The 27,413-nt window shown below is 41.5% G+C and overlaps 1 protein-coding gene across 1 annotated transcript in view; it reads left to right on the forward strand.

Annotated features, from left to right (window-relative positions):
- The first annotated feature begins 675 nt into the window (after window positions 1–675).
- pdcd4b (programmed cell death 4b) overlaps window positions 676–27,413 on the forward strand; it is a 35,345-nt gene continuing 8,607 nt past the window's right edge. Inside the window, exons 1-9 of the mRNA XM_070876539.1 lie at window positions 676–1,119; window positions 8,112–8,408; window positions 12,578–12,672; window positions 16,001–16,114; window positions 19,742–19,963; window positions 21,678–21,775; window positions 22,000–22,114; window positions 22,311–22,418; window positions 27,172–27,279. Of these exons, the coding sequence (XP_070732640.1) occupies window positions 1,077–1,119; window positions 8,112–8,408; window positions 12,578–12,672; window positions 16,001–16,114; window positions 19,742–19,963; window positions 21,678–21,775; window positions 22,000–22,114; window positions 22,311–22,418; window positions 27,172–27,279 (1,200 nt within the window). The 5' untranslated portion in view covers window positions 676–1,076. The remainder of the gene's footprint in view (window positions 1,120–8,111; window positions 8,409–12,577; window positions 12,673–16,000; window positions 16,115–19,741; window positions 19,964–21,677; window positions 21,776–21,999; window positions 22,115–22,310; window positions 22,419–27,171; window positions 27,280–27,413) is intronic.

Raw genomic sequence — 27,413 nt, forward strand, 5'->3', positions numbered from 1 at the left:
TTCAGTTCAATCCATATGATGTAATTTGATGATCCTTCTAACATATCATCCCTCCTCACAGCTGTATGGATATATATGGGGCCGAAATTCCTTCGCGGCCCAAACCAAGCACGATTCCAGCAATGCTCAGCAACAACATGCCAGAACAGAGAGGCCCAAGGACGAATCTGGTCTCTCCACACATCTTTGTAAATGTTCCAGTAAATCTCTTTTGCACCCTCTCCAAGGCTATGATATCCTTCCTAGAACGTGGCGCCCAGAATTGAACGCAATACTCTGGCTGAGTCCTAACCAGTGTTTCATTTTATCAGAACTTCCTTGCTTTTGCACATAAAGCACATTTTTGCACTATTAATAAAGCCATATGCTTTTTAAAGAAAAATCAACAGCCTTCTCAACTTGTCCTGCCATCTTCCTATGACACATTTGCAGTGCCATGTTGGTGAGTCATCCAGCCTAGGTGGCAGCACTGAGAGAGAGTAAATATACTTGGTCTCGAAGCTCCACCCCTTTGTAGCGGGGGCGGGGGGAGACGATGTCTTCGCCCCCTTTTTCTGAAGAATGACGGGCGTTGATTGGCCACCGGAGTTGAGGCTATGCGTTGCTGTGATTGGTCCGGTGCGGTGGCGAAGGTGACGAATGAACAATGCTGTTGCTACCCACGTGACGCAAGGTCGAGGGAGGAAAAACAAACAGAAGCGACTCGAAGGCGTTGAGGCGATAGGACGGATTTGGACAGACAGAGCGAACAAGGGCCGTGTTATTGAAATCAAAAACCTCCCTTATCGGCAGCCGCATCGTTTAAATTTTTTTAAAGAATATATATAATATAAAAAAAGAGCCGCCGTACTAAATTGCTGACACTTTAAAAAAAAATCTTCCTCTCAGAGCCTGGCTTCAAAGGAAACAACGGATTTGTTTTCCTTCAAGTTCGAGCGGCGGCAGGCGAGGGGGGGGGAAAGAGAGGGGGCAGCAAATTATTCCCGGGCAGCACACCCAAGTCAAGATCAGGGGAAAAAAATACATCACCACCCCTTCAAATCAAATCCGAAAACAATCTCGTTTCCTTCACAAACATGGCAACAGAGGCAGAGCCGAAATTCAACAACTCTCCAGCAGGTACTGTGTGTGTGAGAGAGTGAGAATTTGGCCATGGGTGGTGTTTTTAATGGTTTGCATGCAGGTATTACATTTTCTAATATGGAATAATACCCCTCCTGGTTTGAGATTTTAAAAGTTTTTTTAAATGTTTTTCCTTTTTTTGATTGTATCTTTCGATAAGGTGACTATTTTAAAAAAGGTTGATTTTGTTTTTAAAAACCTTTCGATATCTTCAAAAGTAAATACTTGCAGTTCTAAGGGAGGCACTTTGCAGGACCACGTGCTGTGGTGCAGCCATTAGGATTCTTGGATTTTCTCCCTTCCCCACTATGTATATTGGTCACTTTAGAGCTTGCTAATGTTTTTTTTTTGTTACCGTATTGTTTGTGCTTTCTTTTTAGACTTCCTGAGGATATTGATTGTGTATATTCATCTCTTTTTGGCCTTTACTTGCCTGTGCGACTGCACGTTTTGTTTTAACTAACATAAAAATAATTTTAACCTATAACAAGCTGGTAACTCACCTCCTCCACCCCCATCACCCCCCCCCCCCCCCCCCCAAAGCTTGCTTTCATTTATTTATTTTTTTAAACGCTGTTTTAAATTAAAATGATCTTTATTGCACTACCCAGGTAATGCTGCTTTACATATCACTTGAGGAAGCTGTTTATTTGGCATCTGGGAGTGAAAACCTTGTATTTGCAAACACCAACACTTTATTACATCTGCATCTTGAAGAACTTTACAAACATTATGTTGAAGTGCAGTGACTATTACATGGATGAATGCAAGAGCTGTTTTACAGATAGCAATGAATGACTTAGTGATTTTTTTAATGGTATTGGTTGAGGGAGGTTTGTTCTTCAGAACACTCGTTGGTCTCTTCAAATAATGCCATGGGGTCTTTAATGTCCACCTTAAACTGTGGCCCAGTTTACCTATTCCAGTGGTTAACGTCTCGTGAATCACCCCCAACCATTAGCCACCAACTCAGTAATGTTAGCCCAAGTCCTGGAGTCGGACTTGCATCAGTGCTACAATTGAATTGTGATTCTGCTGTTAAAATGTATTTAGATTTTTTTTTAATGTCTGTTGCCATAACATTTTTGATGTGATTGGCTGCAGTGTTGTGTACCTGCAATTCTTGTTTCCCAGCAAGTGAGATAGCCACGTCTGTCACTGCTGGACAAAAGGTGGGGTAACTGGAGTTGAGGGATGGATCTCGTAGCCATTTTTAAAATGTGGGCCAGAGCGAATCTTTTAAAGCTAATTTAATTCTTGTTCTATGACAGAGAGCGTAATGATTGTGGTCGCTCTTTCGACCTTTCCTCTGCATTGTCAGTCTGCTCATCTGACATCAAATCATGGATGGGCCATATTTTCTGCAGTCATAATCTTCTGCCTCCGCCCCCCCCCCCCCCCCCCCCATATTTTGGTACCTCCAGGCTTGACTATTCCAATGCTTTTCTGGCTGCCTCCTCAGCTTCCACCCTCCATAAACTTAAGCTCATTCAAAACTCTGCACGTATCCTAGCTTGCACCAAACCCTGTTGTACGTTGTCCTCTGGTCTGCCAAGACCTCAGTTAAAATTCTCATCCCCTTGTTTCGATCCCTTTGTGGCTTCGCCTCTCCCTATCTCAATAACCTATTCCAGCCCTACAACCCTGTGCGAACTCTGCATTCCTCTTCAGCATGCCCACCATTGGCGGCTGAGCTTTTAGCTGTCTAGGCCCTAAGTTCTGGAATTTTCTTTTTAAACTTTTCTGCCTCTTTACCACCTCCTTTTAAGACGCTCCTTTAAAACCCACCTCTTTGATCAAGCTTTTACTCATCCCTCCTATTATTTCTTCCTTTGGCTCTGTCTATTTTTGTCCGATTAAGCTTCTGTGAAACACCTTGGGACAATTTTCTACATTAAAGCTGCTATATAAATGCAAGTTGTCACATTTGAGGGCAATTTAAAATTTCTCCAAGTCTCTGGTGAACATTATCTTGTTTTTTTAACAAAAGACTTGGTCTCTACCTGTGCAGTAAAAGTCAATCCATGGCAGTATTGAAGGGGCTCTCGTACCTGATTTTGCTTCAGTATGTTGATTGCACAAGTTGCTACCTGAAATTAACCTGGTGATGTTGATCTCCAGTTAACGAATATCTCAATTTTGGTCAGCTTTCTCACTAACATCAGCAGAGGTATAGTCAGAGCTGGAGGGTTTTCAACTCCCTCATGTTGGGCTTGGTGACTTCCATGCAAGTAGATCCCAATGATGCATACTGCTTAAATCATACTCTTCAAACATCAGCAAAGATCAAAATAAATGTTAGCAATCACTTTATGGGAGTTGAAGAACACATTCACTTTTCTCCTTGTGAAGCCTGAAATCCAACACGGGACATGTGGATTTATGTGGACATCTCCAACAATTGGAGAAGTGTTATAGTGCTGAGTGTATGTTGTCTCCCTCTCTTTCCCCTCTCTCCGTTAAACTTTCTAACTTCCTGTCAGTGACGCATTTTGTCTTCTACCAATCTGCAGCACAGTGCATGATTAACTCCATCTAAATAGTGAAGATTTGTGTTGCGACACTTTGGTAAATTAACACTTTTTTAAAAAAGATTTCACTTAAATTTATAAGCCTGTGAAATGTCTATGCTTTGAAAAACTAATAACTAACTCAGCAAAATGTTCTTATTCTTGGCTGGCATTCCAATTGGAGCCACCATTTTCCCTGTTTCAGACTGCTGTTTCAGCAACTGATGTGTGCTTCTACACTCCATGCCATAAGGGCATCAGTGAGATCAGCTTGAAAGCTATTCTTATGGTTATAAAAGTTGTTGGAAAAATTCCCAAATTGGGGGTGATGTCATGTCTTCATTTGGTTTAGATTCTTCAATAGCCTTTTATTGACTCAAAATGTAGTAGTAGTGATGGTGTTGTAGTAGTGTTGGTGTTCGGATCAAAATAACATACAGGCTTGGCCAATTCTTGTTGGCCGGAGACCATATTTTATGTATCCTGATTGGTTGTTACATATGAGCTGTTTTGCATACTTCAAACTACTATTCTGAACTGTCCAAATAAGAACTCTGCTTAACTCTCAACTGGCCATTATTCCAATTCCACCATAAAATTGGATATGAAAAAAGCTAATGATTTGATTTTTTTACGCCTTGGGTTTTAATTAAATCTTTTATTTAAAAAAAAAACAGTTTGAGGAATAGCATTTATTTAGCTTGGAGTTTATAAAGGAATGCGCTTTTTTAGTGTGGCCCTCAACATCACTGAAGCAGTTAAAAAGCAGATTGAACACTGGGAAGTCTTGACATGTCCTTCAGTCTTTTCCAAAATGCTGTTTATCCCTCCTTTTCTGCCCCATCTCTGAAGGTGCGAAGTCTGAGGTACAGTTCCACAAGCGCCATTCCTCACATGTATTTAGGCAGAGAGCATCAACAAATTATTCAATAATGTGGCCATGACAGCCAAACCTAATCCTGTCCCCTCAAAGACCTCTCAGCAAGTCCTACTGGACAGTGAATAACAGAACACTGCTTTTTTTGCCACCTCCTCACTATCCGTCTTTCGGATGAGCCGTTAAACTGAGGCCCCGTCTGCTCTCAGGTGGATGTAAAAGATCACATGGAACTATTTAGAAGAGTAGGGGAGTTATCCCCAGTGTCCTGTCCTTCAATCCATATAACAAAAACAGATTATCCGGTCATTATCATGTTGCTGTTTGTGGGAGCTTGCAGCGCGCAAAATAGTTGCCACGTTTCCTACATTACGACAGTGACTACACTCCAAAAAGTACTTCATTGTCTGTAAAGCATTTTGGGATGTCCAGTGGTCATGAAATGCAAGTCTTATCTATCCATAACACGAGGGTGCTGAGGCCATTAATCCCCAACCCCCATGAATCTGTAGTTGAGCTGCTAGCCTCTTGCTCCTAAAAGACGAGCTGAGATTAGGAACTCACAATGGAGTGTGGTGGATGAGAATTTGTTGTTGTACAAAACACTTTGACATCCCTAAATAAAATGTAATATTAGAAACACAGAAATTTACAGCACAGAAGGCGGCCATTCCGGCCCATCGTGTCCGCGCCAGCTGATAAGCCACATGGCCCTTGGTCAGCAGCCTTAAAGGTTACATATAACACTATGAACAATGACGGAAAGGCAGAGAGCACCCAGCCCAACCAATCCACCTCACCACAACTGCGACACCCCTTATACTAAAACATTCTACACTCCACTCCAACTGGAGCCATGTGATCTCCTGGGAGAGGCAAAATCCCAGGCCAATTTAGGGAGAGAAAATCTGGGGAAATTCCTCTCCGAGCCATCCAGGAGATCACCCTGGCCACATTCTATTCCCTGCAGTACTTATCATTATATCTGCTCCACCCAACAAAAGGTCATCCAGTCCAATCCCATTTACTAGCTCTTGGTCCGTAACCTGCAGGTTACTGCACTTTATTCGGGGCTTAATGCGGCCTGACCTTCACGCTCTCTACGGATCATTAAATGCAGTTACCGACTGAGCAATCAAGGGATCTCACTTCTGTCATCTTTTAAATAAAAAGTTGACTGTAGAATCTTAATCAATGCAAACTGGGGAGCTTTACAATTCTACGGTTCTGTTCCGGTGCCTTAATGATTGGTAACACTCCTGATTTTAGGAGCAAGTTCTCCATAAATATGTTTGTGAAAATTCAGGTCTCCAACCAGCAGTTTTAATGCATATAAAATGTAAAAAGTGGAGCTATGATGTGCTAATATGTGTGCAAATATCTTCATTAACAGTGATTCAGTGGAATACACTTTATACTTTTAAATTAGAAATTGAATTTACCAGTATGCAGTTACCAGTCATTTTCATTTTATTTATGTGGTGTATCTGACCACGTGAACCTTTCTTTTATTTGACACTAGCTATCTTGAAATTTTTAAGCTAATTTTCTTGTCTGTTTTTTTTCTCCCCTTAGTCTTTTCTTACACTTCTCCCCACTCTCTACTCCCCCCCCCCCCCCCCCCCCACCCACACTCTGGAGCTATTCAGTGATTGACTGCTGTACACTTCCTCCTGAAAGTCAAGCTAAGATGGAACTCAATGTTCCTGGGTTTGAATTTGCAATTTCTGTTGTTCAGCAATTAGCATGCTTTTAAATTGCTAGAACAAATGCAATTATTCAGTCTCAGCATTTAATGATAAATCATTGGTGGACTGTGGTTCTTTTAATACTGTGTTTTATGTTAGTTATGGAAGGTCTGACCTGTGTGCTAATTTACAAACCTACCAAAGCTTTACTGCCATAGTTACAGTATGCATTTGGTGTCTGTGACTCATCATCATTGTCAAAAATGCAGCGTGGTGCTACTGATATCCTTAGTACCAGGGAGACCGTCTGCAAAATTTTAAACCTAAAAATGTGACCCAATACTGACCCATAATAGCTCTGTCGTTGGAGCAGAGCTTCATGCACTGAGTGAATGATGCAAGTAGGTAGTCAAGATGAAACTCTCTGAATACATCACTGTAAATATGTTTATGATGCCAGCTTAATTGATGTAATATAACTGGAGTAGATAAACCTATGTATGGGGTAAGTTGTGTGTCCGAACCAATTTGTAGATGCTATAGCTACTTTTCATATTTCAATCCTGCATTGTCTATTACGTGTGTGTGTGCTTTTAATTGAGAAGCCAAAGGGAAAGGCTCGTGGTGTAAAATGCTGCCAAGGTTGACTAGGGTAAGAGCAGCCCAAGTAGAAGGGACAATATGATGCTTAAATTTTAAACGCTTGAAGGGTGTTGGAGGAAAGAGTGACTGAGGTAAGTAAGTTTCACTTTTGAGGGTTTTTGTTGGTGGGGGGTTGGTGAATAAGTAGAGGATTGTGCGATGAGATTTGATTTCACTGCAATGAATTTTTGATTTCAACACAATGAACGTGGATAGAGGTGGTATAATATAAGGGTGGCCTATTTGAAGCTTAGAATGAGCAAAAAGATCACCAGCATTGACCATGGTACCAATGTAATGAAGAAAGGTGAGAAAAGTCCTGATGGAAAGAGGCTGCCAGTGAAAGCGGGGTTGCCTATCAGGTGACAACTTTTTAAATTTCCTGTTTGCATGTACAGATTTTCTTTTTATTGTGTAAATGTATGTAATTCACTGCCAATGGAGCTGCCTTACGAAAAAAAACAATGAGATATAGAGAAGGCTTCGGAGAGATTCATGCACTTGGTTTTAATATGAAGCTGTCAATTAATCATTCTAAGCAGTATACTTTGAGTTGGAAAGGTATGTATCAACAAAACTTGCATTTATATAGTGCCTTTAATGTAGGAAAACATCCCAAGGCGCATCACAGAAGTGTAATCAGCCAGGAGTGGTGAGTAAACACTTGGTCAAAGAGGTAAGTTATAAGGAGGGTCTTCAAGGAGGAGAGAGTGAGATGGAGTATAGTGAAGGACAGCAAAGTCTGTAATGCACTGTTTCATGCTGCTTCTTAAAATGGAAGGATGACAGTACGGGACCTCTTGGGGCAAAGTTATACTCTAGTACTTGACGTGCTCCTGAGTGCTATTTGCATGCAATGCAAATTCAAAGAATTTGCTATTTCATTTTTAGTAAGAATAATAAATCGCCCTTCTAAGCAGTCTATGCATCAGCTGTTTTTGGTATTTTTATCCTTGTAGGTGCTTTGTGATTTCTCTTTTAGACAGAAGACCAGATAGGTTGCATGCTAGTTTATAGACAGTGTGTGTGTGTGTGATGTAGTTCACAGCAGGTCTGCATACTGCAGGCTAGTAGAGGTAGGGTGTATCACTTTTTTTCCTATGTTGAGATTCACTGTTGTCACAGGTGTTGCAGGTGAAAGTGTCAGCTGCTCCTGGTGTTAATTGTTTTTCTGTTGTGCTAATCTCCACCTTTAAAAAGTACACTTTATTTTGTACTTTTACCAAATGTTGAACACCATTGTTGACTTAATGGCTCAACTTGCTGTTTCAGAACTTGACAACAGTACTAGTAATATGTTGTCTGGAGATGAAGATCAAACTGAAGCCATTATGCTGCCAAATGAGATCAATGGGAACTGGACATCACGAGAGACGTCCATTCATGAAGCTCGGCTCAAGGCCAAAGCCAAGAGACGTTTGAGGAAGAACTCTTCTCGGGATTCTGGACGAGGAGATTCTCTCAGTGATAATGGGGAGAGTAGTCGGAATATTATTCCCACTAGTCCGAAGGGGAAAATGTTGGACAGGAAGTCACGGATGGGGAAAGGAAGAGGACTGCCCAAGAAAGGCAAGTACTTGCGATTTTATTTTGGAACTGATTAACATTCAAGGATGTACTTTCTATACAGAACATTTTTGAGGAGGAAGACATGGGCTGAGCACTGAGGTAAAGTCTGGCAATATATGTTCTAAGAACAACAATTTCCAGGAAAATAACAGGCCATTAAGCCTTATTGTGTCTTTTGATGCTGCCAGATCTTGCAGTCTGCACTCTGCTTTTGTTATTTGCTTCAGTGGCCTTGCTTGGTAACATTATCCAGAATTCTCTTACCCTATTTTTGCATGACTTCCCTTACTCTCTTAACTTATATCCTTTGGCATTTAGGACTTTCATCATGGTGAACAATCTGCGTGAATCACTTTTATTGGTTCCTTTCATAATCTTGAAAATGTCATTGTCTTCAGCTTTTCCAACGAAAGCCTAACTTTCTTAACCTTTCCTCATGCCTGAAATTACTGATGCCTGGAATCATCTTGGTTATTTGAGGGCAATAATATCCTTCCTCTGATTAGATTACCAGAACTCTACACATTAGATGGGTTGTGATGCAGCACCTTCTACGTCGACCATACAAACTCTATAGATTTGTACTTTATCCCTCTGTTATTTACCATTTTACTTTGGCCAAGTAGTGTGATGATAGTTGTGACAAAAGATATTTTCCTCTAAGATTTAGTTTTGTATTGGCTTCTTTAATTCTGCCATGGAGTTAAAATTCAGCTTCATTCACAAATGATGCCCCAGTTTAACTGCTCAATTTACTTGAGGGAGGAGCAAGGCTCCACGAATAACCCGTTTCTGGTACTCTATAGTTTTGTTTTGAGCGAACAAGCAGTTATTTAAATGCTTGCTTCAAAGGGTTTTTATTAGCTTGCCTCATTTCAAATCTTGGCCTTTCAAAGATACCTTAACTGTTCTTTTCATACTCTCACCAATCAAGTTTAAGAGTGAATAAACATGTAGTTTGATATAGGTTGCAGTTTCTTTGTATTGTAAGAAGCTAGCTAAGCTTAACCACTTCTGCAAATATTGTTAGACTTTACTATTTTAATAAGTGAAAATATGCGATTCTCTTCCTTATCATTTGTTACATCTCTTATAACCTCTTTTCTAACTGGGAACATTCCAATTTATGGCTCCTGTTTTAATCCAGTTGTGTAGTGCACTGCTTTAACTCCTATTCCATTGCTTCCTACCCCGTTGTGGTTGTGGGAGAGGTGCAGCCATTGAGGGACTTGTAGCTGACCAAAGTGACTTTGGCTCCCTATTCCCCCAATGCATCGATTTCAATGAAAGTTGGCGAGGTCAGGGATGATGAGGGAGAGAATGGGTTAAGACACGGACAGTGGAAGTAGAACTTGGGAGCCTGACCAGGAGACTACTGAGTAATTGAGTCAGGAAGTAACAGTCATGGCTTAAGGATTTCAGCAGCACAGCCTATTACAGAAAGTTTTAAAAGATGAATTGAGTACCTTATGCCCTTTATTCAGCCCATTTTAGTTGAACTCCTGGTTGATTATTCCTGTAATGAATGCCTGCTCTGATGCTGGCTACAGAATGGCTGGCTTGAACTGATGTCATTGCTGGGTCTTGGCAGGTATTGTATCTACAAGAAATTGTGGCATTTCATGATTCTTTTCAGTAGGCCATTAAAAAAACTGCAGTTTGCTTTGTAAATAGCCAAGGTCCTCCCATGCTGTCTCCTTTAATGCCTCACAGAATTCAAGTGCACTAGAGAAGTTGGACAGAAGATTAATATTAAGCCCCAGCTTAACAGCGTACAAGGTTTTGGGGAGTAAAAGCTTTTCATGCCTGAAGTCAGAACTGTGCACTCAGCCCGAGAGCTTCCAGAACTGATAAGAAATTTGGTTTACACTGGCCCATTTATATTGTGGAAACTCATTGCATTTGATAGATTTACTCTGTTTATGTTGCACAGTGGATTTGACAACACTAGCACAGCGTGTGCAGTTGATCCAAGTTCTGGCTGAGTGTTGACCTCCTCAGAATTGGAGATATTTTATTGCTGACTGGTATAGGCAGCTCACGAACTCTGCCTGCTTATGGCCAAAATAAAGTGGCTTACCCAATGTCGAGTGGCACCAGGAAGAGCTTTGTTTTCTGAGGTGATGGACCTGGTGTTTCTTGCTTCTGAAAGCATTTACACAACCACATTTACACTACTAGTACAACGTCTGAAATCCAGAATCCTCAACCAAATCCGTGCTGGGTTTTGAGCGGCGAGGTCCAAAATCAGGCAAAACCCAAAATCTGGCACGGATTTAGTCGAGGATTCTGGATTTCAGACTTGATTTTCTTGTCTGAGATCCGGAATCCTCAACCGAATCCGTGCCAGATTTTGGGTTTTGCCTCAAAAATGTCTGGTTTTCAGACAATAATTCCAGACAACTCCATCAGCTATGTGCAAAATGTTTGGTTTTTGGATAATTCTGGTTTTTGGAGTTCCGGATTCAGGACGTTGCACCTGTTCCTTCTGAGGCAGTTGCTTTAATCTTAAATAGACTATTAGCTGCACTGTAATTTGATACTAACATATCTCTGGTCAAATGTATGTTATTATGGATATGTATTTGGTCAGTATATTAAGTGTGGTTGGTCTCAAGTGCGATAGATGCCTATTGTCGGTAGTCACCAGCTAATCCAGAAATTATGTATCTGCTTCCCAAGGTGCTCACTGCTAATATTTTCAAACTGAATTTGTAAGTGGGAAGGGATGTCCATGCTGGGGAATGGAATATCTTCACCTTTTGTACCCATTATCCACATCAAGTCCAGCATGAGTTACGTACTGGCTAAAAGCTATCTACTCTAACTGAGTCTTGATTGTAACCCTAGAATGCTGTCGTCTGCATCAGTGAGACATTTCTAGTTATCCCCATCAGTCATCTGTGTACTTTCTATGATTCTGGATTGATGTGTTGTGGACTTTAAACCAATTAGAAACTCTGTCGAGATGGCTTTTGCTGAGATTGTAGATAGGAATAATCTCTCTCTGAAAGTGCAATAAGTGGGGTGGGGGGAGAAGGAGAATGTTAATGTGAGAGGATGTAGGTTTGCGGCTATGGTTTCCTGCGTGATAAATTCTTAATTGTAGCTGAGGGTGAGTGGAAGTAGGGTGCTCCTTTAGAAGGAAGTAAATAAAGGTTTTTAATGCTTTCCCATCGAACAGGGGAGTTAGTGATGTGTACATTCCAGAATTTGTAGTTGAATAATTTGCAGACCTTGGCCTTAATTATTGGGAGTGGCTTTTAGAAATTGGATGGTTGGGAGGAGAATCGTTGCCCATAAAACACATTTTTGTACGTCCTTGCCGAGTTACTGTAGTTGTCACACTGAAAAATGCAAAGTTTATGACCAGCGTATTAATACAACCAAGCAGATCACAAATTTGCAAAGTGATTTGTCGAGGCCCTACCAACCAGTGAGGAAAGATCACCCCAATTCTGATGAAATATTGTGCTCCAGAGGGTTACCCACAGATCCTTGTAAGCATTGTTATACAGCAGATTAAAACATTGAACAATGTAAAGGTTTCCTATAATGTCAAAAACATACAGTAGTGCATTTATCCATTCATGGTGGTAATTGTGTGTTTTTGCAGGAGGCATATTCGTACAATCAGTGTACTAACCCTGCACTAGTGTGATAGGAATCAAATAGCCATGATCTCGCAGGGAAGTGGAGCTCAATGGAGATTCTGTTCGTAAAGATTTATTTGTTTTGAGTTGTACCACATACAACTTGAAATATATTACTTTGATGATGTGGTAGGAAAATAAAGACGAGGCCTACTTATTTTGGAACACAAATGGTCATTTATTTTCCAGTGAGTACTTGTACAACTATAGAATGAGTTCTACTGAATAAAGTGCAATTGGGATGGGAGGGAATGTTCAGATTGGATGGCAGTTACTATAATTTGTTGGACATCAAATGCCACTTCAGTCAGCACTCAATAGTCCATGGATCAGAATTATTTCTAACTAGAATTTTTTTTAACCATGGCCCAGATTACAGTTCTGAAACCCAAATATGGTATTTGTACCACTTTTTAAAAAAAAAAAAATGTTGGCAAGAAAGCTTGTATAATCTTGTGATGGTTTTAAACAGTGAATTTATATTTGTGTTCTCGAACATTCAAATTTTATTGGTAGGTGGAGCAGGAGGTAAAGGTGTCTGGGGGACACCTGGTGAGGTGTATGATCTGGAGGAAGTGGATGTCCGAGATCCCAATTATGATGAAGATCAGGTGAGTGAATGTTGAGCAGCAGACAGTAAATAATTTTTTTTAAGACTTGGTTGGTACCATGGTTTAGCAAATAACCTATTTTTATTTGTTCCTCTTATTGTTCAAACTTACTTTGCTAATGGCGAACAAAGGAATATTGTATTTTGTAGGATAATAAATTGAAATATTTTGCGTAGTTGGTCAGATTAAAACAGATCTCCTTCCTTGCTCTGGGACAAGGCTAACGTCAACATTTTTCCCCATTGCAGATGTTCTTGGGCTGTGCTTGTGATGGTTGATGGGTGACTGGAAAAAAACTGGTCGAGTTTAGAACTCAACTTGTTCAGTTAGCATCCTAAATGCGATCACTTTGTTTAATCTATCTTTCAACCCACCTATCCACCTACGCTCCTCAATAGATAAATACACCAAGTGTTAATGAGCTATTCTGTGGTGAAATACTTAAAATAGTTCATCACATCGGTCAGTAGTGGTGTCGCCTCTGCCCTCAAGCTGGATATCGACTGGGTTACTGATTGCAGAAGTTGAGTGGGGAAAAAAGAGACTTGCACTCGTGTCTTTCAGGATGTCCCAGAATGTTTTCATATAACTGAATTGCTTTGTAGTGTAGTCACAATTTCTGTAGCAATCGTTTTACACACAGCAAGGCCCCACAAAGCCGTGAGATGCATATCCAGTTCATCTATTTTTGGAGGTATTGGTTCAGGGAAGACTTGGACAGATCACTGGGAAAACTTCCTACTCTTTGAATAGTGAATGAGATCTTTGATATCTGCCTCGAAAGGCCGCTAGGGCTAGGTTTAACCTAAGGTGTCATCCTAAGGGTGGGCTCAATTGTGGGCTTTCTTTCCACGTTATGGGGCCAAGCTTCGGCCTGAGTTGCTCCTGTATTTTTTTTTTTTGGAGCAACTGGTTTAGAATGGAGTATCTTAGAAATTGCCACTCTCGGCATTTAGTTTGCTCCAGTTCTAGTCAGTTAGAACAGTTTCAGTTTGGAACAGATTTTTTTTTCAAAAGGGAGCGTGTCTGGCCACTTAGACCTATTTTGAAAGTTTAGGCAGTGAAAACATACTCCAACCTAACTTTGAATGGAGTAAGTGGAGATTTTTGTACGCTCAGAAAAACCTTGTCTACACTTAGAAAATCAGGCGTAGGTGACAAATCAGGCATAGGGAATGGGGGGGGGGGCGGTTAAAGGGAAGTTTACAACATTAAACACTTCAATTTTACAAATAAAGAACCATCAATAATAAATGATAAATACATCAATAAATCAACCAATAAATTAATCAAAAAAAGTTAATAAAAAATAAAATAAATAAATAAAACATTTTCTACTTACCGACTGCAGCACTGGGAGTCCTCCAACAGCGTGCTGGGACGGCCCCCCGCCCCACCCTTCCCCCAGTGTGTCTCTGTCAGTGTCTCTATCTCTCTGTCTGTCAGTGTCTGTGTTTCTGACAGGGAGGAAGGAGGGAGAAGAATAGGCCGGGCCCAAGATTTTGGGCTGGGCCCGCCCCCAGCACCGGATTTACAGGTAGGTGGCGTCGGGTCGGAGAGAGGAGGAGGAAGAGGAGGGTAAGAGAGTCGGGGGGGCGGGGGGGGGAGAAGAGAGTGTCGAGGGGGGGGGGGGGGGGAAAGAGTCCGGGTGGGGGAAGAGAGTGTCGGTGGGGGAAGAGAGAGTCGGGGGGGGGGGGGGGGTGGTGCAGGGTGGGGGAAGAGAGAGTCGGGGGGGCAGGGTGGGGGAAGAGAGAGTCGGGGGGGAGCAGGGTGGGGAAAGAGAGAGTCGGAGGGGGGGGGAAAGAGAGAGTCGGAGTCGGGGGGGGGGAAGAGAGAGTCGGGGGGGGGGAAGAGAGAGTCGGGGGGGGGGAAGAGAGAGAGTCGGAGGGGGGGGAAAAGAGAGAGTCGGAGGGGGGGGGAAGAGAGAGTCGGAGGGGGGGGGAAAGAGAGAGTCGGAGGGGGGGGGAAAGAGAGAGTCGAGGGGGGGGGAAAGAGAGAGTCGGAGGGGGGGGGAAAGAGAGAGTCGGAGGGGGGGGGGAAAGAGAGAGTCGGAGGGGGGGGGGAAAGAGAGAGTCGGAGGGGGGGGGGAAAGAGAGAGTCGGAGGGGGGGGGGAAAGAGAGAGTCGGAGGGGGGGGGGAAAGAGAGAGTCGGAGGGGGGGGGGGAAAGAGAGAGTCGGAGGGGGGGGGGAAAAGAGAGAGTCGGAGGGGAGAGAGTCGGAGGAGGGGGGGGAGAGGGAGTGGGGGTGAGGGAGGGGTGGGGGAGAGGGGGAGGAGGAGGAGGAGGAGGAGGAGGGGGGGAGGAGGAGGGGGAGGAGGAGGAGGAGATGGGGGGGGGGAGGAGGAGGAGGGGGGAGAGGGAAGAGGGAGGGAGGGGGGGAGGAGGGGTGGAGAGAGGCGAGGGGGAGGAGGGGTGGAGAGGCGAGGGGGAGGAGGGGTGGAGAGAGGCGAGGGGGAGGAAGAAGCGGGGGTCGGGGGGCAGGAGGAGGAGGGAGAAGGAGAAGCGAGGGGGAGGAGGGAGAAGCGGGGGCTGGGGGGGGGAGAAGCGGGGGCCGGGGGGTGAGGGTGGAGAAACGGGGGAAGGGGGGTCGGGGAGAAGCGGGGTGGGGGAGGGGAGGGGAGAAGTGGGGGAGCGGGAGTCAAGTCGGGTCCGGGCGGGAGGAAGCAAGAGCTGGGCGTGGGAGGCAACCTTATCCATGAAGCCCCAGTGAGGCCATTCGGCCAGGGCTAGGGACTGCGTGTTTCGGGCACCTACCGCACAGTTTTGCGCGCCTGGAGCTACTGCACATGCGCGCCCACTGTAGCGCGCATGTGCAGAGGTCCCGGCACTATTTTCAGCGCAGAGACCTAGCTCCGCGCCCCTCCCCCACAGTTCGTGCTGCGCCACGCCCAGCTCCAGAGGACCTGCAGGGAGCCGGAGAATAGGTAAGTATTTTTTAGGCACACTTTGTGGCGCGAAAAACGGGTGTCCAGAACGGCGCGGCCCAATAACACTAGACACATGTATGAGAAATCTACACAGGCAAAAAATTTGACGGTTGTGGGCATCCATGGAACTGTACCTAAGCAGGTGTCACCGCCTTCAGGAGATGAGGAGAAATGATCTAAGCATCCATAAAACCATCAAAGTTTAAAGCAACCTGTTTTCTGTTCTGTGGCTAATGCCAATTTGTTCAATATCCCCTTCTCTTTAATGAGCAGGTCGCCACGTATCCCTATACCTTCAAAATGTTTTGAAGCCTAACAGAAATATTCTGAATTAGGGAAACTTGTTTCAGTTTGCAAAACCACTGCATAACAAGAGTTTAGTTGTTTCGTATATCTCAACAGGAGAACTGCGTGTACGAAACAGTGGTTCTACCCTTAGATGAAGGGGTTTTTCAGAAAACCGTGACTCCAATTGTGCAAGAATACTTTGAACATGGAGACACTAATGAGGTTCTGGTATGTATTCAAATATTTAATTTAAATGTGTGAGTGGAGCTATTTGGAATTGTTAAACATTGTAGCTTTTTCCCACAGGTTGATTTTAAAGTGGATTAATCTATTCATAGATATTTGATCCTTTCAGAAAGGAAGTAATGTTAAAGAATTATTCGGTGGGAACATGGGGATTTGATTTTCTGCTTATTTGATTTGCTTAGAGCAAGATGCATTTCATTATATTTGCTCATTTGAATCACTTTACCTCTGCCCATAACAAACACTGAAAAATGTGTGTTTTTATTTATAATATTTTGTAAAACTTGTTTATAGTTACTGTTTATGTATAACTAACTTTTAATTCAGTATTCTTAACAGGTTATATCAATACATAAGTCACTTGCAGGAAGCACCCATTTAATTAAATGTTTCTTTCAGAAATTAGTTTCAAAATTTTACAAATAATCATTGCATCATCACTAACCAAATAGAGGCAATAATTGCAGGTGTATGGGTCCCTGAGATAAGTGTAGGAGTTAACCTCCAAAAAGGAATGTCTGCTCACGTTCAGTTGTCTAGTCAATTGTACATGGTTTTCCATCTTCTGGAATTGTACACATTATCTGAACTTTTAAATTACAGGTGTACTATATGTATTTTTTTGTAGGTGTGTCTTGCACTTGCTGTTCCCAGTATGATGTAGATTTTGGGTATTTTGATAAATGTTTACATTTTGCAACAGTCTCTGCACAGTTCCTGTAAGTGGACCTCGAACTACCTACAAACCAAAGCTGTAACCCTGTGATTTTTCTACCTCCCTGAAGAGACCTTGTACCCTTTAGATTTCCACAGCCCTATGCTGCTAGTGTCCAGTGCACGTTTTTCCTCTTTCCAAGCCAGCCTAGTCGATGGTGTTATTGTCACACCGCACTCGAGTTTAACTTGGATTCCAAATTAAATAACTAGATTTATTTACAGAATTAAAATGCATACAGTACAACGCAGGCTTAAGTAAATTGATGGCGGTAATTGTCTAAACTATGCTTTTGACAGTGAGTGTAAAGAGTCTCTTTTCCAATAGTCTATTACCAGGTCCAGCACTTGCTTTTGGTTCTGTTTTTCTCAGGACTCTGGTTCCCACGCATTTATGCTTTAGCCACTTGCTTTCTATCCCTGTTAAGCCCACAGCTTAAATGTACCAGTAGTCTTTGAAATATCTGGAATGCATATTAATGCTTAATGGTTACTCTGAATGTTCCATTGCCAGGTTGAATTATCCACAGATGGTGGTTGTTCAAAACAAAGTCTTCCTGGCTGCTTAGCACAGTAGTGCTGTATGGAAGTCAAAAACAAATGGCATCTCCTGGAAGCTGTACACAGTGGAGCTGGGTGGCTATTTTAGAACTCACTAAGTTTCAGCTTTACTTTTAGACAACACACATTCATTTATATATTGATGCCCAAAGCTAGTTTTGACTCTCTCTGTTTTTTATATATAATAGAATTTGTTTCAGGGTACTTCAGTCTCTTATCTATCTGGGTAAAAGTTACACTATTCGTGTCATTGTTCCATTCCTAATTGTAAATATGTAGTTTGCACACTATGGAAATCATTCATAAATTGGAAAAATCATCAAATACAATGATAGTATCAATGTATTTAGCAATAAAATTACTGTTTACCAATGTCCTCACTAGTTTCTACGAAGTGTTTTTTTTCATCAGTGAGTATGTGCAGGTTAGGTGACAACTGAGAGTTATGGAGCGCCTCATGAATGAAAACCTGTGTGGCAAGCCATTGATGCTTTTCACTTAATTTTCCTAAAAATCGCACTTTTTAAAAAAAAAAAGGATTGTTACAATCACAGAAGACATAGTATTTGATACTTCTATATTATGTCAGCTGCTCTTTTCAGAAATTTGTGGTCACCATTTTGCAAATTTCCTAAGTTTAAGTAATAAATTCATGGGCTGTCTTGGCTCAGGCTGGAACGAATATACCTTTTTGAGGGCGTAGGGCTAGTAAGAGGTTTGTGACTATTTTGGAGAATAAACCGTACAAAATGCTCATCAGCCACTACATCAAGAAATGTTACTTAAAAGTTCAATTCTATACAAATGATCAAAACAGCAGGCGCATGGGAACATCATCACCTGCAAGTTCCCCTCCAAGTTATACATCATCCTGACTTGGTTCCTTCATCATCACTGGGTCAAAATCCTGGAACTCTTTCCCTAACAGCACTGTGGGTGTACCTTCACCACAAGGACTGCAGCAGTTCAAGGCAGCTCACCATCACCTTCTCAAGGGCAATTAGGGATGGGCAATAAATGCTGGCCTTGCCAGTGATGCCCTCATCCCAGGAACAAATATTTTAAAAAAAATCAAGTTGCTCTTGTTTGTTGTAGTAAAGAATGTAAGTGCGTTTGCATAGCATTTTTCCCATCCTCAGAAAATCCCAAAGCGCTTTACAGCAATTTAATTATTTTTTAAATGTGTAGTCATTATGTAAGCATAAACAACTGCCAATTTGCACATGGCAATGACCCCTAGACAGCAGTGAGACAAATGAGCAGTTAATCTGTTTTGGTGATGATGGTTGAGGGATAAATGTTGGCCAGGACACTGAACTCCCAGCTTTTCTGTGAGTAGTGCTGAGTTATGAAGTAAGCTATTGGCTGTTTTGTTATTTGCTGTTGGGACAATTATGATCTCTCAAATGTGGAAATAATGTCATTTCAGTCTTTGGGCCACATTCAGTAGGATTTATTTGGAACTTAGTGTTCAACTGTGTATTTGTGTGTGTGTGTTCCCTTCCATATATTCTAAATCACGGCATAAAAATACTTTTCTTGAAGCAGCAGTCAAGTGAGATTATCCCGATGTGGCGGAAATTCTTTGGTCTCCTTTCCTGATTCTCGGGCGGATCTAATGTGACCAGAGATAGACAAAATAAAATCATGAGCAAGTTTGGATATAATCCAAAATGGAGTTGGTTAAAACCAAAACCACATTATTGAGACACAGCAAAGCAGATTCAGCACAGCCATTCCACATATCTGTAGAATCAATGTTGCTAGATCTGTTTCAGCAGGTCATATAGCTGAGCAAAGTAACTTGAACTAAATACTGTGGTCTTGTGCCCAGCATGCTGCTTGTTACAAAAGCTACACATTGCTGTAGTTGGAACTTCTATTCCAAAATTATTAGCTGTAGTAAAAGAGACTGAATATGTTTTCAAACTCCAATCTAGTTAATGGTTTTCTTTCCTCCACCCCGTCCCCATCTGTTTCCAAGGCCCCTTCTTCCAGAGTGCCTGAGCCCTGGAAGGAAGGATCGGGAATATACAACAGCTTCTAGCTCCCTGATCACAGGACTAGCAATAGATCCGTAATTCCATAGCCCCCATTTAGCTGCAGAACTCTATGCAAAGTGGACTATTTAATGCTTTATTCTATGGGAATTTGTCACCTATACATAAGGTATTTCCACTATCTGTTCATATTCTGTCCCCATCTCCCCAGATTATTTGCTTGACTACTGCTATTTCTTTTTAAATACTGTAAAGATTCCCATTTCTCACATCGTAACTATTTTTCCAGGCTGTTTTGTTAACCTTGCTGTATTCTGCATTCATTGTTTTGCAGGAACTGCTGAATAACTTGAATCTTGGAGAAATGAAATGTACTGTGCCAGTGCTAGCAGTATCGCTAGCTTTAGAGGGGAAGGCCAGCCACCGTGAGCTCACGTCCAGACTTCTGTCCGATTTGTGCGGGAAAGTGCTCACTACGAATGATGTGGAAAAGTCCTTTGATTTGCTGCTGAAGGATTTGCCAGAACTAGCCTTGGACACTCCTGGAGCGCCACAGGTTAGTGCATGAAATGCTAAATGAGGCTGTTTTGTGTATTTTGATTTTTGTGTTCATTACGGTTACATAAGATTACATAGGATATATGGCACAGAAACAGGTCATTTGGCCCAACCAGTCCATGCTGCCGTTTATGCTCCAAGGTAAGTAATGTTTGTGCTGGTGAATGGAATGCTTTCCATTCCAGGCACCCCATGTCTGCATGAAATACTCCTAGGTTAGGCACAGCTGGATGTAGATTAAACCTCCCTTTACACTCGCAACAATGTGCCTCAGCCCCAAAATAATTATACCCTATTTAATATGCAAATATAGTCTGGTCCTATAACTCGAATGCCAGTCTAGTTTAATTCTATAATTGAAAGTGAGGAAAGTGCTGTCCAAACTCATTAGTTTGAGTAGGTGATACTTTCGTAGCTGGCCCTCCTTTGTAGCATTCAGCAGACTTGCTACTCATTGCCTCTTGGCCTACCTGGCTGAATATGAATGGGATTTAGTGCTGTTCTTTCCTTCCTTTACTTTCCAGCTAAAGGAGGTCAAGTTTCATGTAGCAGGATAAAGGGTCAAGTTAAAATAAACCTGAAGTCAATAATTGTTTTTTTTATTAAATCTCTCTTTGCTTTCTCCAGCAAAGTGCCTCACTATAACTTGGTAACTGCCTGCTGTGGCAAACTAAAAGTAGAACTGTATAGAGAACTTGGTGTGAATTTGCCTCCAATACTTTGTGACACATTGTACTTGGCTATGCACTTGAAGTGCCGTAACCTACAAGACTACGGACCAAGAGCTGGAAAGTGCGATTAGGCTGGAAAGCTGTTTGGCAGCCGGCGCGGAAATGATGGGCCGAAATGGCCTCTTTCCGTGCTGTAAATTTCAATTGATTCTATAATTGGTTGTAATTGTAGCCCATAGGGAGGGGTAGAATAACAGTTCCATAAATCTTTATTGTACTGAACCCGATAACATGAGTTATTATTGCTGGTCAATTATACATGCTTGTAACCATTTTGCACTCTGACTTTTTTTGAAACTCGTGTAACTTGCCTGACTGGCAAAGCATTCCCTGCTGTAACAACTCGCTGTCTAAAATAAGTTTTCCCGAGCCTCTACTCATCTCTGCCCTCCATCATTGAGTACTCCAGAAACGGTCTAGACTGGCTGAATAGAGGCTCATTTTTATAAAGTGAGTAACTACATGCTATTGTGGACACTTGATGGTGTCTAGCAGACTGCAGTCCTGTTCCCACCTGTCATCACTTTTCAATGTTCAGAGTCAAACCAATGGAAAATGAACACAAGGATTTTATGGTATGTTGACAGTACTTCCCCTGTAGAACTGAACTGGTCTCCCTGTTTAATGGATCAAATACCTGGCTTTAACAGGGGTTAATTGGTTGACCTCAATAAATTATCCTTTATGATGGATGAAAGATGGTTAATTCTGTGCAGTTTTACCCTAATTTTGTCTCAATCATATCTCAATTTTATTTTAGTTAGGCAGTCCTCATTAGAAAGTTTATGTTCTCCAAGTCACTCCTGGGTTTAAAACAAGGTGCACTGCAGGAGCTTTAGTAGTTATTCCCTTCATTGTAGTGAGATGCAACAAAGTTGCTATAGTTTTTTTTAAAGCTATTTGCATGCCTTTTTGCGATTGAATAAAGTGACTTGAAAGAAAATGCTTAATACAACTTTTGTTTTGTTTTCATCTTTCCAGCTTGTAGGCCAGTTCATTGCAAGAGCTGTGGCAGATGAAATCCTGTCAAAAAGTTACATTGAAAGCTATAAAGGGAAGGTGGATTGTGAGAATGCCAGGTAAGTGTTTGGGTTTTGCCTTGTATTTTAGGAGATTGCATACAAGTCTTGCAAGCAAGAAAATACATATTTGAGCTTTAGTATCCATTAGCAAAAATTTAACTCTGGTCGACTATAGTAACACTTGTTCAGCTTCAGGAGATTTGGAAGCAGCCTGCACTGTTCGATCAGTTGAACTTAACATCACTTTTTTTTTTCCACCCTCCCATCTATCCTTTCTCTAGAGCTGCTCTGGGTAGAGCAGCCGTGTTGCTCAGTATGAAAAGAGGTGGTCTTCGTTTGGACAACGTATGGGGGACAGGAGGTGGACAAAGACCTGTTGAACAACTTGTCCAAGAGGTACATAATTTTAGTGATTTTTGTAGTGTAGTCAAGCCAACTTGACTGAAAATCTGCAGTAAACAATCTGTGTAAGCTTAATAGTAGTAACCAAACAGGCAAGTTTTGAGAGTTGGTTGCATAGCAAGTGACTAAATGTGTTAGTTACTGCAGAGAGTTTGACTACCTTTTTCTACCCACATCATTACTCTGATAGATTGACATGTTGCTGAAGGAATACCAAGTGTCTGGAGATGTAGCAGAAGCTGAACGCTGCCTACGGGAACTCGAAGTGCCACACTTTCACCATGAACTTGTGTATAAGGTAAAAATTAATTAAGTCCTCCAAGTACAGTGTATGTGTGTGTTTTTTATATATAATTCAAGATATCCAAGCAGATGAGACGTAAAAGTAGGGGAATAGTGACCATAATACATGGTTTAGGATAATAATTGAGAAGGACATAAGCATGACAAAGACCAGGGTAATAGATTGGAGAAAAGCTGATTTTTTTTTTTTAGAGGCTGAGAATAGAACTTGGGAAAATAAAATAGACAACAAAATTGGTAATGATATAGAACAGCAATGGGAAACATTTAAAACTTTGTTCAACAGAGCCCAGGAAAAATATATTCCACTAAAAAAACAAGAACCAACTAAACGTTGAGACACCATGGAATGAATAAGGGAAAAATTGAGGGTAAAGAAAGAGACATACACTAAGTGCATGGACAGCAGCAGAGAACATGATGAGGGAGAATTCGAAGAGACTAGGCGAGAATGCAAAGAAAAAGTTAGGAAGGCAAAGGGGAACTATGAAATTAAATTATCAAAGAACATAAAACAAAATAGTAAAATATTCAATAGGCACATAAATTTAAAAGGAAATTCTGGAATAAGGGAAGGTTGAGATAAAATCACACGCAACGATCGCAAAATGGTAGAAATATTAAATAATTATTTTGCTTCAGTATTTACTGGGGAGATGGATCAGGTGAACATGACATTGGTAGATGAGATTAGAAATGCTAAAAAGAGGAGAAATATTAAAGAAACTAACCAAATTCCGGATAAAACCTCTAGTCTGGACAGATTGCATCTGCGCATTTTAAAAGAATCTAGGGATGAGATAGCAGAGACACTTACACACATTTTAATAATTTGTTTAAAAAAAGGTGTACTGCCAGAGGACTGACGGTTAGCTACCTATATTTTAAGAAGGGAGATAGATCATGTCCAGGGAACTATAGGCCAGTCAGCTTAATATCAGTAGTAGGAAAAATAATGGAATCCCTACTAAAGGAGAAAATAGAAAAACATTTAGAAACCAAAAGTATAATGGATAGTCAACATGCATTTCAAAAGGGAACGTATTGCTTGATCAGCGTTACTGAATTCTTTGAAGAGGGAACAGAGAGATTAGACAAGGGTAACGCAGTAAATGTAATATATCTAGATTTCCAAAAGGTCTTCAATAAGGTACCACATAATAGACTTAATGAATAAGGTCAGGGAATGCGGAGTCGGGAGAACAGCAGAATGCAAGACAGAAAGCAGACAGTAGGGGTAATGGGTAGCTATTCAGAATTGCAGAAGATGGGAAGTGGAGTCCCACAGGGATCAATGCTGGGACCAATGCTGTTCACAATTTATATTAATAATTTAGACTTTGGAATCAAAAATCATTTCTAAATTTGTGGATGACACCAAATTGGAAGGGATAGTCAACACTGGGGAGGACTGCAACAAATTATTAGAAGATATTAAACTTGCAGAATGGGCATATAATTGGCAAATAAATTTCAACATGGATAAGTGTGAGGTATTACATTTTGGTAAGAAAAATAGGGTTTACATATTAATGGAAAATAAGAATCTAAATGGTGTTGAGGAGCAAGGGGATCTGGGAGTACAAATACACATCACAAAGTTGTGATGCCAATAAGACCATAACCAAAGCAAGCCAAGCACTCGGGTTTATTTCTAGAGAGATCGAATTGAAAAGTAGAGAAGTTATGTTAAACTTGTATTGAACCATGTTTAGCCCACACTTAGAATACTGTGTACAGTTCTGGTTGCATTATAATAAAAAGGATAGAGGCACTGGAGAGGATGCAAAAAAGAGTTGCAAGCTTGATACTAGAACTGCGGGGTTATACCAATCAGGAAAGGAAGAACAACCTGGGGGTCTCTTTCTCTTGGGTGATCAAATAGAGGACTTTAACATTATGAAAGTTTTTGATAGAGTAGATACAGAGAAAATGTTCCCACTTATGGGGAAGAGAAAAACTAGAGGCCATCAATATAAGATAGTCGTCAAGAAATCCAATAGGGAATTCAGAAGGAATTTTTTACCCAGAGAGTGGTGAGCATGTGGAACTTGCTACCACAGGGAGTGGTTGAAGCAAATAGAGATGTATTTAAGGGAGGCTAGAAAGCATATGAGGGAGAAGGGAATAGAGTTATGCTGATAGTTAAATGAGGGAGGAGGCTCGAGTGGAACATAAATGACGTCATGAACTGGTATAAATCTTCCTCATTACAATGTTGTCCGCATACCTAGCTGGCTTGTGGAGGATTGGTTTCTTGTGAGTGCCAAACTTTTTTGGAGAGGGGAGTGTGTAGGGTTTCTCTGCCATGGATGAAATGGTTAAAGAATAAGCAAGCTACATAGCTTTGAGCCATTTCTACTACATCTATATGAAAACCATTCAGTTTGGTGTTCTATGCCCAGCAGTATTTCAATCAGCATATTGGTCTATGACTGACATTTAATGAAACAGAAGGGGAATCAATATTAAGAGCATTGACATTCTAAGCATGCTGTCAGAAGAGGTTGAACAATTTACTGTGTTTAAAATACTGAAAACCATTACTCATCTGTTCAACAATAGGAATTCTAGCACCAAATTGCTCAGTATAGTTGATGAAAGACATAATTTATATATGGTTTTGGCAATTTCAATTTGAGTGCTGCAACAGTATATTCATATGATCAATACAAGCAGTGATCATTCAAAGCAAATTGCACTCTACCTACATATTCTACATGTGAACACATCAACTGCAAACTTGTTATCTTTCAGGTCCATTGTAATGTTTGGAAGCTCTACTCTATCTATATATCTATATCTATATCTATCTATATCCCTCCCTCATAATCTATCGATCTTCAATATACTCAACGACTGAGCCTCGACAGCCCTCGGAGGTGAGTCACCACCCTCTGAGTGAAGAAATTTCTCCATCTCAGTCCTAAATGGTCGACCCCTTATTCTGAGACTGACCCCTGTTTCGAGACTCCTCAGGCAGGGGAAACATCCTCCCTGCATTAACCCTGTCAAACCCTTTAAGAATTTTATGTTTCAATGAGATGAAGGCCATTTGCTTTCTTAATTGCTTGCTGTAACTTTGTGATTCACGGATTTTCCTAGATCATTGCCATCCTGGGGTCCCTTTCCATTGAGGGAGGAGTATCCTGAATTTGGGATCTGCTATGTAGGGCCGGCATGCCTGGCAGATCCCAGCCAAATTAACAGGAATTAATGTTCGGCATACCCCTGTTCAGGACTCCCTCCCTCTGTGCTGCAGCTGCTAATTCTTGAAGTGCTTGGGGGCAGGTGTAGAGCTGCCAACTCTGGTTGGATGTATCCCTGGAGGTTTGATCACGCGATGTTCTGACCAAATGACGTACAAATATTACTGGATTTACCTTCGAACAGTTGGGTCCCTTGTAGTTGAGAATCTTTTATTTGTGGTTTCGCGCTAGCAGCTATTGTGTGAGAACTTCCAAGTATCAGGAGGCCACCCAAGAGCAGGCAAAGATGCGAAACCGAGGGTGGGTAAAAGAGGAGAAACCATACACTATCTCTTCCTCTGGCTCAAATCTTGAGCTCGCCCTTGCCCCTCTCCCATTGACGGTCAGTACCTGGTTTTGTATAATGATCTCTTTACCCAGCATCAATAAGGGCAGATAATGCCTCCACCCTTGTGATAGAGCTGTGCCGCAGGCAATCCCAGAGAGAGACCGGTTTATCTGCACTGTGCCTGCTGGGTGAAGAGATCTCCATTACACACACATTGATTTTTCACCTGCTGCTGCCTCACACTGACCGTGCCTGGTGTTTTTAAGTTGTAAATGGACTTGGTGCATCGAAGGCTGTCCGTAGTTCGTAATTTGCGAGTGCTCACATTTTTGAGGTGCAGTTTGTATCTACTACAAGGTAAGGTATTTGGGACTATCAGTAAGAGACTGCTTTTCAGGGTGGGGGTGTTGGGGGGGGGGGGGGGGGTGTTTGTACAGGTTTCACTTTTATGTTGCTTAATTCAAATTATTGGATAGTGCAAAAAATGACTGAATTATCAGGTATGAACTGTTAGTGAAAATGAGGCCTTTTTGCTTTGCAAGGACACATGCATCTTTGCAGTATTAACAGGACATTTTTGATAAAGAATCACAACTGCTTTTTCTACAACTTTGGTTTGGAAGGCCTTTGAGTTAGCAGTTACATTTTTTTGTTAATTTCATTCATGGGATGTGGGTGTGTAAATGTTTAAACATTCACAGGTGTTGTTGGCGAGGCCAGCATTTATTGCCAATCCTGAATTGCCCTTGAGAAGGTGGCCTTGAACCACTGCAGTCCATGTGGTGAAGGTTCTCCTATAGTGCTAACTTTATTGCAGCGGTTTGGTACAACTGAGTGGCTTGCACGGCTAGTTAAGAGTCAACCACATAGCTGTGGGTCTGGTCACATGTAGGCCAGACCAGGTAAGGATGGCAGATTTCCATCCCAAAAGGACATTAATGAACCAGTTGGGTTTTTTAACGACAATCCGGTAGTTTCATGGTCACCATTACAGATACTAGTTTTTTAATTTCAGATTTTTTACATTTAATTAACTGAATTTAAAATTCCCCCAGCTGCTGTGCTGGTATAACTACTAGGTAATACGTTACAATCTTTTAGTGCAATAACTTGGTTTTAGAGCTTGTTTAAAGCTGCCGATACAATTTTTTAAAGTTAAAATACAAGTATGAGGTTTTTTGATTGTGGCATTGAAAATGTTTCGTGTTTAGGCTATAGTGATGGTTCTGGAATCGACTGGGGAAACTACTTTCAAAATGATACTAAAGCTGCTCAAATCCTTGTGGGAATCAATCATCACCGTGGACCAAATGCACAGAGTAAGTCTGCCACCTGCTGGCTAACAGTGCAACATACATTTAAAGGCTTTCAAGTACTTGAGCTGAAAGCCCACCACTCCAGCCTTAATGGGGCTGACTATTTGTGAGAACTGACTTACTTGAGGAAGCCTGAA

The sequence above is a fragment of the Pristiophorus japonicus genome, chromosome 3, assembly GCF_044704955.1.
Source record: "Pristiophorus japonicus isolate sPriJap1 chromosome 3, sPriJap1.hap1, whole genome shotgun sequence".
In the NCBI taxonomy this organism is placed as follows: domain Eukaryota; kingdom Metazoa; phylum Chordata; class Chondrichthyes; family Pristiophoridae; genus Pristiophorus; species Pristiophorus japonicus.